The sequence below is a fragment of the Dasypus novemcinctus genome, chromosome 6 (genome assembly GCF_030445035.2).
Source record: "Dasypus novemcinctus isolate mDasNov1 chromosome 6, mDasNov1.1.hap2, whole genome shotgun sequence".
Classification (NCBI taxonomy): Eukaryota; Metazoa; Chordata; class Mammalia; order Cingulata; family Dasypodidae; genus Dasypus; species Dasypus novemcinctus.
This window is the reverse complement of record NC_080678.1, coordinates 84,513,303-84,530,116: the sequence shown is the minus strand read 5'-3', so window position 1 is coordinate 84,530,116 and position 16,814 is coordinate 84,513,303. Positions and strand designations below refer to the sequence as shown.

The window sequence follows — 16,814 nt, the reverse complement described above, 5'->3', positions numbered from 1 at the left end:
CCCACCGCAGCCGTGATGAAAAAGGTGAACAAAGAACAGAGACATGCGATAAACACCATCACCCAGGGCCCCAAGCAACACAGAATAAACCAGCTTGAAACAAATGGGCACTAAGATCCCAACAGAAACTTCCCAGACAGCCTCAGGAGCTTGCCAGCCCAGGACCCCACCAGCCCTGGTGGGTGGGAGAAAAGGGAGAGTGGGGGGGGGGGGGCCACGCTGGAGGGCTGCCCCGCCCTGCCCTTTCTAACGACGCTGGACCTTCCTCTCCCTTCACCTCGTCCTTGCGTATGGAGGGAAGAAAGCATCACAGGACCAAGTGGGACTGAATCCAGTCAAACATGCCCTCTTCTTACGCCAAGCCAAAACGGAGCACATGAGCATGCGCACAGGACCCCCAAATGTACTACCTGGCAAAGCACAACCTCTGCGGATGGAGACTTTTTTTTTTTTTTTTTTTTTTTTATCTTTCAACTTTTTTTTTTTTTTTAATTTTTTTATTTTTTATTGACTTTGTAATAATATTACATTAAAAATATATATGTGAGGTCCCATTCAACCCCACCCCCCCACCCCCCCTCTCCCCCCCCCCCCCAACAACACTCGTTCCCATCATCATGACACATCCATTGGATTTGGTAAGTACATCTTTGGGCACCTCTGCACCTCATATACATTGGTTCACATCATGGCCCATACTCTCCTCTATTCCATCATGTAGGCCCTGTGAGGATTTACAATGTCCGGTGATTACCTCTGAAGCACCATCCAGGGCAGCTCCATGTCCCGAAGACGCCTCCACGTCCCCACCTCCCAAAAAAGGACTTCCTTATACCAGAGCAATAGCCGAGGAGAAAATTTTCTAACTTCTCAAGCCTCAGCAAAAGCGGAATCCTGTCTCGTCTCAGCTGCAGCGTTCGGCTTGATGTAGCTAAATTAACAAAATGTTCCCTTAGCATTTAAATTCGCTCTTTTTTCCCCTGTTTTTTCCCCTCGTAAGCAGAAGGGGGGTGGGGATGGGGTGAAGCATAATAAGTCAAAAGACAAAGCAACTTCAAAACAAAATCAGCTATTAGTAAACAAGCTTTGTGGGGATTTTTTTTCCCCTCCTCCTCCCCCACCCCAAGGAAAACAGCCCTGCCAGTAGTAATAGAAAGCCAAGTAAAGAGAAATCAATTAGCTTGCTAATTTCTCCCCTCTCATTTATTTAGCTCTGCACTGTATTTGCCGTAATTGACTACAATTATGTTAATTACTAACTCCAGTATAATTACTATATTTATTGTCATTGAGCCCATGATGTACCCACAGCAAAGCTGGCATTTGTCGGGCATCAAGAAAGCAAACTGTCGAGAGGTGATTCTCGGCAAACTGGCGGATGTGGCTTCAGCAAATGAAAGGGCAAAAGAGATTTCATGCCATGTTAGTTTGAAAGCACCGGTTCATTAAGGATATTAATTTTCTGATAACTACACATTTAAGCATGACACACTCGCACAGTATCTACAGGATTTCGCAATTATTAATGCGTGACAGTTTCAAATGCTAAGTGAATCAATTAAACAGCAGCATTCACAATTTGAGAAGAGATAACTGCTTCATAACTACCTAAGACTACAATTTTCACATGACAAAAAAGAGCCATTGAGGCGCCTTCAAAACCTGACAGGTCAAGAAAGAAGTTTGAAACAAAAGCACCTTACAACCATCATCTCTCCTCTTTACTTGTCAGATCAACTTTGCTAGTGTCTCCCCAGAAACGGCATCACATGCCAGCTGCCACAAGGTGATTTTTCATGTCTTGTCAAAGAAATCTTTTATTCTATTTGCTCTGCATTAACATGTTACATTTATTGATCAAGGGCCTGCTCGGCAGCCACAGCAGGGCACTGAGCTCTCCCGGCCTATGGGGCTTTGATGTCCCGGTGACATTCGAGCCCGAATAATGCACATACTAAATGGATTTAATGCAGAAATGTGTTTGGGCCTGACAGTTACATTAATAACAGCCCCTCACACTGATAAATATGCAATTGCTACTATTAAGAGTTACCCAATTATGGGGAAAATATTTCTCTACCTTATAAATAAATCCATCAAGGACAGGAAAAAAAAAAAAGTTCTAACAATGGTGCATTTTCTTAAAACACTTCTCCAGCTGCAGAAAACGGGCGGTGAGTGGGGGGGGCGCCCCCCTTCTGCCCTCCCCTGTAATTGTTTGTAATAAGTCTTGCTTTATCTCAAGAATGGTTTGGGAATTAAAAAATAGAATAAAATAAAACCTCTTTTGTTGGTCTTCTCTGTTCTACCCATCTCTAACGTCTTCAGAACCAGAGAAAAAGCAGATGCCCAGAGACTGAAAAATTGGGTTCTGTATAAACTCAGAGAGAGAGGCTCAGGGGAGGTGGTGCAAAGGTTAGGGGCATGTAGCTGATCTCTGGCACGCTGAATCTGGAGGAAGTGTGTGTGTGTAACTCTAAATGAAACCTGAACGTGTGTGTGTATGTCTCTCATTTAAAACCCTAAGTGACCTTGTGCTACAGCAGCGATGGTGGAATGGGTGTGTAAGAGGAAGAGAAAACAGCTGGGAAAGGAGAGACCTTTGATTAGAAAAGTCTCAGGCGGGGAGAATTTGGAGTTATTATATCCCTGCAATTAAATGCAGACACCCAGCAAAAAGCATAATCGCTCCGCTTTCATCATAAAGGAGCAGGGAACAGCTGAAATCTCCAACACTGTGGGCCCTGAGGAGATGAGAGGAAAGAGGCTTTTCAGATGGTGGGTGTGTACACACACACACACCCCATCTCTTCTTTTCCTTTCAGACTCAAAACGCGTGCAAGTGGGAATCTATTTCAAGGTTCCCCTGTCCCAAGGCTGGGACAGCAAACCATCTGGCCATGACAGCCGCTGAGCCATCTCTCCCCACGACAATGACCTTCAATCCATGCCATGCTTTCCAGCCCAAGAGGAGATGAACAAAGAGGATGGAAACTAGGTTTCGGGGTTCTCTGGGAAACCCCCACTTCAAGCCAGCCTAGGCCTCACCCAACTTTGCAGACTGGGAAGGTTTTGGAGAAACAGGACGTAATGCAATCGATGAGATTCCATGGCCTTCAGGGCCTTGAACCTGGAGCTGCAGAAACCCCAGAGAGAGTGAAATGGCCCCGAGGGAGGGTCCAGGCTCAGCACTTTGCCTCACCAGCACCAAGCTCTAAGCACTGACAACAGTTATGCTTAGGGAAGGCCTACTATGTGCCAGGTAATGTGTTAGGCACTTTATACACAGTTACACACTGAGCATTTCTGGAAACAATCCAAGGCCTGTTCAGTTACTGGAGAAAGAAAGCAGCAGGATTTCAAGCCAGGGTGTCTAACCCCGAAGGCTTGGTTCTTTTCATTAGAAACTGCCCATCTTCCCAACTGAGCAGCAAATTAATAAGCCCAGTTTTGCTTTGCAGTTCTTAAGCAAAAAGACACAGAAAGGACAATGTGTCTGCTAAGAAGCTTTGACAGTGCACCATGTACCCTCCTCGTCACCTGCAGCCTGGGAGAGAAGACAGAGTCACGGCTTCTTTATTGGAGCTGCCCAAACTCCCCAGTCCTTCAAGCAAGCATCTGTCTAAGAAATCTTCTCCTAAGTGAACAGGTTTTCTCCTGTCCTGTGCATGTATCAGAATGATGCTAAATAAGATGCGACTGCAAATAATTTAATTTTTAAGACGTAAGCTTCCTGTTGCCATAGATCAATTAAACCCTCTCACTTTTATTACGAGATTGACACGGGCATATTTATCACTGTTTGCCAAGGGAGCTCTGCTCTGCCCGCTATGTTCCACAAGCTAGGCAGGCGACCCACGCAAATCACTCAGGACCGTAGGGGGAGAGGAATGGGGGACATCAAAGAGGACTCTACCTTCCCCAACCAGGGGAGGAGGAAAACTGGTCTGTGGCTTATCTAGTTGCTATCAAATCACAGCAGAAAGAATCAGATCCAGTCAGAAAGGGCAGAAGAGAGGAATGCTTGAGCCTTTTGAGGGAGCCAAAAATTTTACTCAGGCCTGTTTTCTTGCTTCCCTTTCCAACTTTGAATCTGAGGGGGCACACACTGGCTCCAGTGACTATTCACTCCTGGGCACAGTTACAGAAACATACAGCCTGAATGTCCTTCTGCATGGGGCAGGAACCTGTTTACTAATGGATAATCCAACTGAGGCAAAGGTGGATTTACCATACCTCGTGCAGTAAAGAAGACTCTGAGGTGTAGAGGGAAGAAAAAAAGGTATATAGTGGCTTAAAAATTCAGAGCTTATAAATCCATAGCTGCCCTTTCCTCCTGCATGAACAGGTGGCCATACAGAGAATCAGCAAAACCATCACTTTCAAGAATAAGATTGACAATGATGATGGGGTGTGGCTAAGAAAAAATAAGACAATAAAAAGGATGTTCCCCACTAGTGATTAGGGAAATGCAAATCAAAACTACAAAGAGGAAAGTGGATTTGGCCCAACGGATAGTGCGTCCGCCTACCACATGGGAGGTCAATGGTTCAAACCCCGGGCCTCCTGACCAGTGTGGTGAGCTGGCCCACGTGCAATGCTGATGCATGCCGTGCCACACAAGGGCGTCCCCCACATAGGGAGCCCCATGCACAAGGAGTGTGCCCCGTAACGTGAGTCACCCAGCACAGAAAAAGTGCAGCCTGCCCAGGAATGGCACCGCACACACAGAGAGCTGACACAGCAAGATGACGCAACAAAAAGAGACACAGATTCCAGGTGCCGCTGACAAGAACACAAGCAGACACAGAAGAACACACAGCGAATGCACACAGAGAACAGACAACTGGGGAGGAGGGGCAAGGAAGAGAAATTAAAAAAAAAAAAACTACAAAGAGATGTCATTCCAAACCTATCAGAATGGCCACTATTAAAAAGACAGAGAACTACAAGTGTTGGAGATATAGAGAGTTAGGAACCCTTATCCACTGTTGGTAGGAATGCAGAATGGTTCAGCCACTGAAGAGGACTGTTTGGCAGTTCCTAAAGAAGTTGAATATAGACTTGTCACATGACCCTGCAATATCACTACTGGGTATATACCCAGAAGAACTGAGAGCAGTGACATGAACAGACATCTGCATGCTAATGTTCATAGCAGCATTATTCACAATTGCCAAAAGTTGGAAACAACTGGTGTCCATCAACAGATGAATGGATAAACAAACTGTGGTATACTCACACGAAGGAATATTATGCAAAAGTAAGGAGAAAGGAAGTCATAAAGCATATGACAACATGGATGAACGTCAAGGACATTATGTTGAACGAAGCAAGCCAGACACAAAAGGACAAATACTATATGATTGCATTTCTATAAGCCAAATATATTGTATAACATATTGTATGATCAAAAAAAGTTTTATAGGTATCCAGTACATTAAAAAAAAAAAAAGGCTGTTCCTTGGGAAGCAGAGGTAACTCAAGTGATTGAGCACCTGCTTCCCATACTGGGTCCCAAGTTCAATTCCTGATACCTCCTTAAAAAAAAAAAAAAAGAAGGATGTTCTTCCCAATACAATATGGGTGGGTAACTGAAGCCTGGTATCTCCCTTTCAAGGGAGATCTTGGCAAGATGTAAATACTAATCTGGCCACAGAAGAAGAAACCCACACATGTATATATATAATCACATCCATGTATATCACATGTTAGTAATGCATGGAATACACAATAAACATGTAACAGTAGTTAGCAGTGCAAAGGAGAACTGGGAGGCTAAAGGACATAGGTGTAAAGGAGATGTTTTTCTTCTTATTGTTTGCATTTGTAGTTCTGCTGGAGGTTATACCATGGGCACGTATTATTTATTCTCCATGAATAACATGAATAAGCACAAATAATAATAATATGAAGGAATAAAAGAACCCCTTGCCTAAAAACAATCTGTGGCCTAAAACAAAACCGAACTGTAACTGCTTTTGTGACCCAGGGCAAAATTTGCAGGAGGTGGGAGGGCAGGGGTAGCTCTGCTTAGGCAATATCCTGACAGGACATTTTGGGTGTGAAAAGTATACCTGTAGAGATGTTCAAGAAAGGGTGGGAGTGGGGAAGAGTTTAATTTTTTTTGCATATAATAAAACAAGAATTGTGTGTTTCGGAGGGCAGCTCCAGAAAGAGGGTGAGTGATGGAAAGGAGAGAAAGGGGCTGGAAACGAGAACACGATTACCCAAAAGATTTCCAGGAAGAGAGCTGTAATTACCATTCCTATCACACACACACACCCTCACTGCCCCTTGAACCATCAGTAAAATCCACAATACCTACCACCCTTGTGTTGGGCTTCAGAGAAATGAAGGAAGAGGGGGATAACCAGAGTGGGACCAGGCAGGCTGCCAAAAAGCGACAGCAACAGGCAACAGAGCTGAGAGAGGGGTTACAGCAGGGAGCCCTGTGCACACAGCTATGGGGCAGAACAGAGGGCGAGGGAAACTTCCTACAGTGTGTGGCGGGATGGGAGCTCAAGGCAATTCATTTAGATGTGAATGTGAACTAATGCTCCCTAAGCTTAGAGGGCCCAAGTCATCTGTTACAAACCCACTTAACTGGAAGGTACGTTCATTATCTCCTTTCTCTCCCCCTCTCCCCAAACCCCTACCCTTTTTTAAAAGAGGAATGAAATTAGACACACTGAGTATCTAAAGCATCTTTGATTCTGATCTGGCTGAGAGCAGAGAGTCTAGTGCCTGTGTAGCGCTTATCTTCCTTTGACACCCAAGAGATACAGAGCTGCCTCTCCTCACCACAGGTTGGTAAATAAAGAAGGTTGAAGATGATCTGATCCCAAACACACCCAAGTTAACTCAGGATTGCTTTTCTCTACTCTGGGCCGTAACCCCACCAGCGTAACCAAATCCTAAACATAAACCCTTCCTGAATCTCAAGACCTTAGCCTCCATCATCGTCCCTGATCCAACCCAGCTATAGCTCAGGGTGTAGCTCACACGCTGACCCAGGACACGGGTGATACCCGGCTCCTGACTGGATGCAATAGCTCCTCAAATTCAGTACCACAGAAACATGTCTGTCTCCTCTGAACAAAGGAAAGTAGAAACCTTAACGGCCCTGCATTGGAATCCATTTTACCAACCTCCCTTGCACTAAATTTTCCTTCATCCATGACCTGTCATTCCCAATGATGAATTCTTATAGTTCCAGCCTCTCAGAGTCAAGAGCCTTTTCTCTCCACCGACCCCCCACACACACAGAGGCACGTCCCAAAGTCCAGCCCTTTCTGCCGAAGGGAACCGGGACCCCTGGGTATCGCAGAGACAACTGTTTCCTCAGACCTGACGGCCCGTCCCCTGACCTGTGCCCACTGACACACTCCCTCCCAGGGCCCAGCCCTCCTCAAACCCACACCAGGCTCCCACCAGCCATTCACAAGGCCACTGTGGCCCCAAACTACACTACGCCGGAGCTCTGGAGGCGACAGTCAGAGGAACGCCTTCCAGCAGAGGAACCCTTTGCCTGAGGAACACGTTTCTGAGGTAAACCTTAGCTACTCCGCGTCCTCCGCCTTCTCCTTGGGCATCTGGACCAAACACCATCCTTAATTTCTTTGGGGTCAGCATTCACGTATTTGGCTACCTCTCGTCCATGTTTTACTTTGCACCCTTGCAGTTTCCACATCTCCCCAGGCCTTGAGGAGTCAGGGAGAGGACACGCGCAGCCCCCGCGCTCTCTCCACCACCCCACTGCACTCCCGCTCCCTGGAGAAAACACATCCAGCCAGGCCGCGCGCTCCTGGACACCAGTCCCAGCAGCTCGGTCGGCTTTGCTTAAGCTTAAATTCCCTGCTCCCCTCTGAGGCCTTCATGCCCAGAGTTTTGTTCACTTTCTTTTCATTTCCAAATGTCCCGACCCAGAGGTTGAGAGAGAGAAGACTCCAACACCTGGAAGCAGGAAAGTGCTGCGCCCTGGGAGGTCCGGGTTGCCCAGCTCTCCTACCCCGCATCCTCCAGGAAGCGGCTCGTGAGGAGAAAGGGCGCCGCCCTGAGACCCGCTCGTTTATTCCCCTGATACCTGCTTCCCACGTGCCCCCTACTTCCACCCCCTAACCTCCAAACCAGAAGAAATGAAACAACCGTCTGCATTCTCCACTGGAAGAAGATCATACTTACCTTTTGCCAAGGTTGGAAGAGCTGTTTAGAGACCTGTCCTCCCTCCCACCACATCTGAATACCTTTGAAACACCATCTGAGAGAAATCATTATCACAGATATTTAAGGTTCTAATTCATAAAAAATAAAAAAAATTAAAAAGGCATGGAGGAGGCACACACCCTACCTGTGACCTGGCAAAGGCTTGGGGAAATGGAGATATTTTAAAAAAGCATACCTAAACAGCCCCAAAAACACGCCTGCTGGCTCCATCTCATTCCCTCCCCAAGAGGATTCTGACTTGTCTGCATTGGCACAAGGGAGAAAGGAAAAGAACATAGTAAAAATACAATGGCCCTCTCACAGAAACCCATGAGAGGTGGCGGTACTCAAATGCTCGCGGCTTCTTCAGCTGCACAAAAAGGCTAGGAGAACTCTGAAGCAGAGTCAAGCCTTTGGGGTGCACTGCCACAGGTGTCAGAGCCCTGAGCTGAGCAAGAGGAGAGCCTGTGCAGAGCTGGAATGGTGATTTTTCTCTGCGGGGCCTTAATGACCGGAGGAACAGGGCTCACAGGCCTGGCCCGCATCGCGTGAACGTTACATACCTCAGAAGGTTAAAGCTGAGGTCCAGCCTCTTTGCAAAATGTCCACAGTCCCTCCCGAGCTCCTCTGGAATTTCTCTGCAGTCCTGGCCTATGTAGGACACCTGGAAATTAAATGGAACAGAAACAACGTGGCACACGGAGATCAGCCAGCTGCCGCACGGCCCTGAATCAGTGACCCGATGATTGCTCCTGCAACTTTGAACACAGGCTCCTCACCCAGAGAAGGCCACATCTGTGGCTGTTTTCCTGGTCAGATCGGCTTTGGGGGCTTCAGGGACTCCACCAACAGCTCCTCTTTCCTGGGACAGTTAGCATGGTAGAGCCTAATCCCCCGAAAAACGGCATACTGGACTGAAACTGGCTGGATTCAGGTGTCCAGCCCCTCTACCCCCATGTCAGTGCATGAAGATGTAATCGCAGCAGCCTCCCGCTCAGGGGCCTTTCCTACAGCTGCCCCTCTAGCCCTCCCTAGCCCTCTCCTCCACTGCCCCCCACCCCCAAATGCCCTGTTATTCACATAACCTCATGAAAGACATAGCAGATGCACTTACCAGAACTCAGCCTGCAGGGTGCTAGAACAACAAATAGGGTTAGCCAAGAAAACCTCCCCAGAACTACCAATCCCGTCCTATCACCACTGTGTATAAAATGCTCCACATCAGAACAAAGCAGTTCCGAAGGTAATACGGCAACGATATGTGGCCAGAGCTTTCCAGTCCTCCTCTTCCAGGGAGCGTTTTGCAATCAACCCCACTCTGCTTGCAGAGCTTTTTCCTTAGGCATTCTTTTTTATTATTATATTATTATTATTATTATTATTGTCTGTGTGAGCTCAAATATTAAGAGGCTGAAATGAAATTTGATTCCACAGGAAGAGGATGTGGTTCAAATGATAGAGCTTCTGCCTACCATTTGGGAGGACCTGGGTTTGATCCTTGGGGCCTCCTGGTGAAAAAGAAGAAAAAAGAGAAAAGTGTGCCCGCGCGAGTGTCCGAGTGGTGAGCCAGTGCCCGCACAAGTAAGTCATGCAGCAAGATGATGATGCATCAAAAGAGAGACAAGGGAGAGTCAAGGTGAAATGCAGCAGAAACCAAGAACTGAGGTGCACAATTGACAAGGAACCTCTCTCCATAAGAGGTCTCCAGGATCGAATCCCGGTGAATCCTAGAGGAGAGAAAATGAGAAGAGAAGACAACACAGACAGTAAAAACAGCAAGGCAGGAGGAGGGGAAGGGGGAAAAGTAAATAAATAAAATAAATCTTTAAAAAAAATTTGATTCCAGAACTTTTGATTGTGAGCACATCAGTGGGCTTTCTCACTACCTCGACTAACCAGTTTTGGAGTTTAAAACCCATTTTTACAGATAGCCTCCTGCAGACTGGATCGTCAACTAATTGCAAACCCATGTGTCAGAGGTGACCAGTGAGCCACAAAACACAATAAAGGAACTCCCTTCCACAACCCAGGTAGAAATTCAGCCCTATCACGTGGCTACGGCCTTGATCCTATTTCCCTATGTGATGGTTTGAAGCTCTATGGACCACAGGAAACCATGTTCTTAAAATTAGTCCATTCCTGTGGGCAAACACCTATTGTAAATAGGACCTTTTGATTGGGTTACTTCCGTTAAGGGAATTTTGATTAGGTTATTTCAGTAAGGCATGGCCCAGGGTGGGTCTTGATCCCTGACTGGATTCCTTTATAAGAGAATGAAATACAAAGAAAGAAAGAGACAAGGCCATGGAAGCCAGAAGCTGAAAGCAACAAAACCCAGAAGAGAAGAGAGAGACCAATAGATGCCACCATGTGCCTTGTCATGTGACAGAGAAGTCCAGGATCACCAGCAGCTAGCCTACAGGAAGGAAGCATTGCCTGATGATGCCTTGATCTGAACATTTTCATGGCCTCAGAATCATAAGTTTGTAAGCTAATAAATCCCCATTGTAAGAGCCAACCCATTTCCAGTATATTGCTTTTGGCAGCCCATCAGACTCAAACACCCTACAAATCCCCATTCTTCTATATATATAGACTAGGACACCTTGAAGTGACAGAAAGATTCACCGAGGGGGTTACAAGTGTTCTATTGAGGAACAAAGAATAGGTGGCCATCTCACATCCTCGGATATTAGGTTAAACCATAAGATATTACCAACAGTCAATCATTTTAGAACTATAAGAATAGTACTTTCATATGGTTGACCTAGAAAAAACACACTGCACCCTAGTACCCTCAAGTGATCTACTCATCTCTCAACCTTCTCCTAGTCAAAGGGAGCACACGACTAATAATATCCTGTATTCACTCTCTTTCCATTCACTCTCCTTTGATAACTAAATTCCGGGAGGACAGAGTTGGGGAGAACGGAAAAAAAAAATAGATGATTCCAATAATAATTGGGACACAGGAATATACAAGTTAAAAAACAACGGATGCAAGGTTTAATCTAACAATTGCTCCCCTTTCTACGTGGAACATGTCTTTCTTCATAGCTCCTTGTGTAATAAATTAAGTTCTACTTCCAATCTAAGATGGAAATCAAAGACCAAGGAAGGACTGGGGCTATAAGGTCCCAATCTTCTCAGGGACTAAGGCCCACATTAATCTGGGGATTTCAATTTCCCTCAGGATGTCCACTCAAACAGTAGTTTCTTCTATATTATAAGTTCACTTTGACCCCCTCCATGCCTATGGTTCTCACCAGAAAACCCATCCCTTTCACCCCTGCGTGACCACCAGCATGTACATATGATTGTTCAAGGTCTCTGTGATATAATAGGGAAGCTGAGCGTTAGGTGTAGAAACATGAGGTCTCTCCTCACAGACTCACCAAAGTCTAAATCTAGTAGGGAACCAGTTTGTCAAAAACCCTCAGGTTTTATACAGAAAAGTGAGGCCCCAGAGACCTGCCCAGCATAACACACCTTCTTAATGTAGAAGCCTGGCCTGAGACCTGGGCTTCCAACTTGCGGGCCATGGAGATCTTCCAAATCTACACGTGGAGGAGGGTTTTCTCAAACAAAAGATGCCATGAGCAAGACTATCATTGTATTTTGGCTTCAAAAGGAGTCATCCTCATTGAAAGGGTCGAGAATTACCTCATGGCACACACTGAAGAACTGAAGACCCAAGATCAGTGTCAGATCCTAGGGAAAGAGATTGATATATGTTCCCCCTTTTTCTTCTCTAAGATTCCTCTTCAGAGGAAATAGCAGGACTAAGGAAAGCTATCAGCAGGAAGCATTTGGGTCACTCACAACTTGACATTCATCAGTTTGTCTGAATACATGGTCTTAACAACACAACATCCCAGGAAAATTAAATGAACCACAGCTTGGCCCCATTCCACAGAGTCTCCAAAGTTTGGTATGAGAATCAACATGCTGAGCAGCTTGCTTGCTTGGACCACCCCTGTAGTAAACTGGAAGCTTTTAGACTTGGGGTAAGCAGATCAGATTGAAGGGTTCAAATCAGATAGAAAAAGCTTAAAAGAGAAAGCAGCCACAGCCAGAAATTCAAACCAGCCCTTCTAACGGGAAGACAGACTTGTGTAAGAAGTGCTTCTGAGCGGGAGGCATCAGCCCTCAGGATGTCAAGAAGCTTCTTGGAGCACGGGCCCACCTAATGTAAGAGATGAGACCAGAAGAGCCAGACCAAAACCAGGTTGCTTCTTAGGCAAAAAGGAAATGGGACGTAGAGATTAATGGGTTTTAAACGCGACAGAAACAAGGACACATGGAGGACCAGAAAGTACTGCATTGCGTCGACCATCTTGATTCAAACTGAGCTGAGGAACCAAGTTTTGTACTTTTAACTTTCCTACCTTTTATAATTTGTACCCCAACACTTTCACCCTGTGTGGAATGCTAACAGAATGAGACACCATTACCAAGTAAATGGAAAGAAACCAAGTTAAGGGTCCCTAAGAGAGGGGCACCGAGGGGGAGGCAAGACTGCTGGGGAGGAATCCACACGCATGACACACCTGAGGCCCCTGAGCAGAAGCTGCAGGAAAGGAGAGAACTGCAGGAGACTGGGGGTGTCTCTTTGCAGTTGGGAGGGTCTGATCATTTTGGGGAAGGGTGGATTTGTGAATAGTCAGCCTGGGTGATGGGGATTTTAAATTTGTAATACTTGCAGCAGCTCCATCAGAGCTGAAACAACCCAGGGTACCAGTTTGAGGCCCTCTGCTGCTGCTTAACTAGTTGTGTTATCTTGGACAAGCCACAAACACCTCTTGGGAGATTCTGTTTCCTCTTCTGTAAACTAGGCAAAGAATCACTCCCTCCGAAGGTTTTAAAAATAATATAACAAAATTTATCAAATGTTTTCCATGTGCCAAAGCCCATTACTTACGTTATCTTATTCACTCTTCATGAAGCAGCCTCATAAGTCAAAAATATTATTATTCCCAATTTTACCTATATTATAGGAATGAAATAACATTTAAAGCACGCAGCACTGTTCCTGTCACCTAGCAGGCATTCAAGAAATAGTTGTGGAGTCAGACCAATATCCCTATGAAAGGAATTTGTGGGCGGCGGACTTGGCCCAGCGGTTAGGGCGTCTGTCTACCACATGGGAGGTCCACGGTTCAAACCCCGGGCCTCCTTGACCCGTGTGGAGCTGGCCCACGCGCAGTGCTGATGCGCGCAAGGAGTGCCGTGCCATGCGGGGGTGTCCCCCACACAGGGGAGCCCCAAGTTCAAGGAATGCGCCCTGTAAGGAGAGCCGCCCAGTGAGAAAGCAAGTGCAGCCTGCCCAGGAATAGCGCCGCACACACGGAGAGCTGACATAACAAGATGACACAACCAAAAGAAACACAGATTCCCGTGCTGCCGGCAACAACAGAAGCGGACAAAGAAGACGCAGCAAATAGACACAGAGAACAGACAACCGGGGTGGGGGGGAAGGGGAGAGAAATAAATAAATAAATAAATATCTTTGGGGGGAAAAAAAAAGAAAATGAGATTTAAAAAAAAGGAATTTGTGATCCATATAACTCTTGGGCACAAGATTACAATCCTCAAATTTCATATTTGCATTTGTGTCTATAATTGTATTCATGCCATTACTGTAAATTGTCATAAACTAATGGAAAAGGAGGGCTTAATGCTGAGTATAAATGATGCATGCAAGCCAAAAGACGGCCAGATGAAGCCAGACCCAGGCTGAAGGAAGAGATTTCACAGAGAAAAAAAGATGGGAGCACCACATCAGCACCAAGAGAGCAAAGTATAGGCCCATGAAACTCGGAAAAACCAGTGCAACAATAGTTAGCCTATAGCCGTGTTGAAAGCAGGGACCTAGTTTCAGTAAAACAACATCACCCAGGCTCATTAAATTGTTCATTTTAATTTTATTGGTGTTATGCTTTTATTTAGGTTTTATAAATCCCTAAAAATGAAAATATTTGCATATTTAATATTATAATAAAAACAGCCTCAACACCGTGGGTTCATAGGGTTTTTCCCCCTTTAATACAGATCTACCGAAGCCTGAGAGGACGGAGCACACAGTCAAGGCGCTCCTCTGCTAACGGCTGTCAGGAGGAACGCACAGCACAGAAGCTCATACGTACCCTCGCCCCAGGGCTGCACCCTCAGATCCACTGGCCTGGCAGCTTAGGAAATGGGGCACTAACACCCCAGGGCAGTTGTCTAACCTGCCCTCTCAGCTACTCCCAGGCAGCTCCATCTGCTTAAAACAGTCCCCAAGGGCCCAGAATACCTGACCCCACACTTGAGTGACAGCCCACCCCAAAGAGCCCAAGGACAAAGAGCAGCGGGGGCGCGGGGGGGCGGGGATCAAGTTTGGAAAACAGAAAAGGAAAAGGACGCCCAGGAAGTAGCCAAGTTAACTCTCAGAAGCCTCTTTCCACCTCCTGGCTGATTGGGACCCATCGTCTTGAATCCCTCCAGCAGGCTGGCACCCCCTGGCCCCACCATCTCCAGCTCTCCCCTCTCAGGCTGAGTCCAGGGACAGAGCCAGCGTCCCAGGCAGCAAAGCTCTGTTCCCTGGGGGCGAGGGAGAGAAACAGAAGCTCTAATTCCCACAACACTCTGCACAGTGCCAGCACAAAGTAAGCGTTCAATAAGTATGTGACTAAAGAAAGGCCAGGACTCTGGGGAAAAAGAAGCAGGCAGAGGCCAGCCTGGTGGGAAGCCCAGTCCGTCCTCATTTCATTTGTTAGGAGTTGTAAAACCACTAGAACTCTGAGAAGGGGAAACATTCCTTTTAGCCCAAAGGAAGCTCAAAATCAAAATGTGCCTGACACTACCTGCCTTAGGGGAGAGCTTCAGTAACTCAGAACTAGTCTTCAGGGTGTGCAGGGAAAGCTGAAAAGTAAGAGGGCTGGAGCAATCAGACAGCAGAGAAGAGGTTCGAGAGGCCTGGCTTTCCCAGCAGGTCAACGGCACCTGGTCCCAGCCAGGCTGAGCCCAGTCCTCCAGCAATGACTGAAAGCAGCTGAGGCTCCACCACAGGGCTGGAAGCTCAGGAAGCTGCGTATCTGTCACCCAGGATTGAAATGCAGTCATTCCCCACACACACCTGTTCAAGAATTCAGGTGCCAAAATAAAACTGGAGGGCGTGGCCTCCACCCACCTTGGGTAAGGGGCCAGGGTTACCAGCCCGGTCAGCAGCTGGAACCCCACCCCAGGGCCTGCAGGGACATCATGACTTTCATTGTACTCTGGTGGGTTCTAGGCACTTTTGCCTTTGAGTGACTCTGCCCATTAAAAAAAATTTTTAAGTATATTTTATGACTGCATGGGTATAAAGACAAATATATTAATATTGCATATTAAAACATTCCCTTTGCTTAGTGGCAATGCTCCAAAATGTGTTCAGCAGTTGCAATGAATGTACCTCACTAATGGAGGAGGTTGTTAATGGGGGAAAATGTGGGAGGTATGGCAACCATGGCATATGGGAATCCCTATATTTTTTGTAACATTTGTGTAATCTAAGTATCTTTTAAAAAAATAAAAATAAATAAAATTGAAAAATAATTCTAAAAAAAAAAAAATTCCCTTTGACCTAAAGGTTTTTTACTTCCCACTATAAAAGAAATTAAAACACTTTTGGGGGCTCCTAAAAAGTACTGTGGGCTGCGGGTACTGCGCCCCCTGTGCCCGTCGGAGAAGCACAGACGCTGGGGAAGAGGGAGCTTGGAGGGAATTGGGGTCTGCCCCCCACACTGCCAGGGGCTGCCCGACACCGGGTCTGATCTCTGCCCACTCCGCAGTTCCGCAGGTGGGGGACGAGCCCTGTTCGGCTCAGAGGGGACCCTCACCGGTCTCCGGGGCGCCCCTCGCCCGGCGGGCCCTCCCCTGACGGGCGGGGCCGGGCTGAGGGGGGCTCCCTCCCGTGGACTTACTTGAGTTCCATGGACCACGAGCCCGGCCATGGCGGGACCGGGCGGGAAGGGGCGGGCGCGCGACCCGGGGCTCGGCGGCGGGCTGGAGCGCGCGGCGGCGGGGAGCATGGCCCGGCGCGCAGTTCCGCACTGGGCGGTCAGCTGACCCGGCGGAAGCCCCAGGCACTGGCTGGGCGCCTGCACCCGGCTCAGCTGCGCGCCCGAGGCGGCCCCGAGGCGGCCCCGAGGCCCGGCCCTCGAGCCAAGTGAGCCGCGAAAACCGCCCCGCGCGCTGCCCCAAGAGCCCCGCGGCGCGCGCCGCATGGGTGACCCCTCGACGTGGCTAGGCTCCCCGTGTGTCCCAGATCCCTGTCGCCTCATGAGGGGTCCGGGGAACAGGAACAGCGCCACCCCGCCCCCGACTCCATGGCCAAAGCTTTATTGAGTTAGTCTGAACCGGACTTGGAGGAGGAGTGTCTTCCCATCAGGGTCGCCCCAGCGGAGCCGTTAGGTCGCCCCATCTTAGAGCGCCGGGTCTTTCCTGTATGTCACAATCAGATTACATAACTCTCCTCAACTGCAGAGAAGGCGGTCTCAGCCCGAATTCCCCTCTCCCCAGTTTTGGCAAGGAGGTGAGAAGTCAGAAGGCTGACAGCACACCTGGTGGGGTGAGGTTTCCATGGA

The 16,814-nt window shown here is 47.5% G+C and overlaps 1 protein-coding gene across 2 annotated transcripts in view; it reads right to left on the bottom strand.

Moving 5' to 3' along the window:
- LRMDA (leucine rich melanocyte differentiation associated) overlaps nt 1-16,284 on the bottom strand; it is a 1,093,305-nt gene extending 1,077,021 nt beyond the window's left edge. The window contains exons 1-2 of one of the 2 annotated variants that reach the window (XM_071215878.1): nt 16,152-16,284; nt 8,769-8,869 (exon numbers count right to left, since the gene is read on the bottom strand). In XM_071215878.1, coding sequence (XP_071071979.1) covers nt 8,769-8,869; nt 16,152-16,259 — 209 coding nt within the window. In that variant the 5' untranslated portion in view covers nt 16,260-16,284. The remainder of the gene's footprint in view (nt 1-8,768; nt 8,870-16,151) is intronic. The other variant, XM_071215877.1, reaches the window with a different exon arrangement.
- Nucleotides 16,285-16,814: the final 530 nt, after the last annotated feature.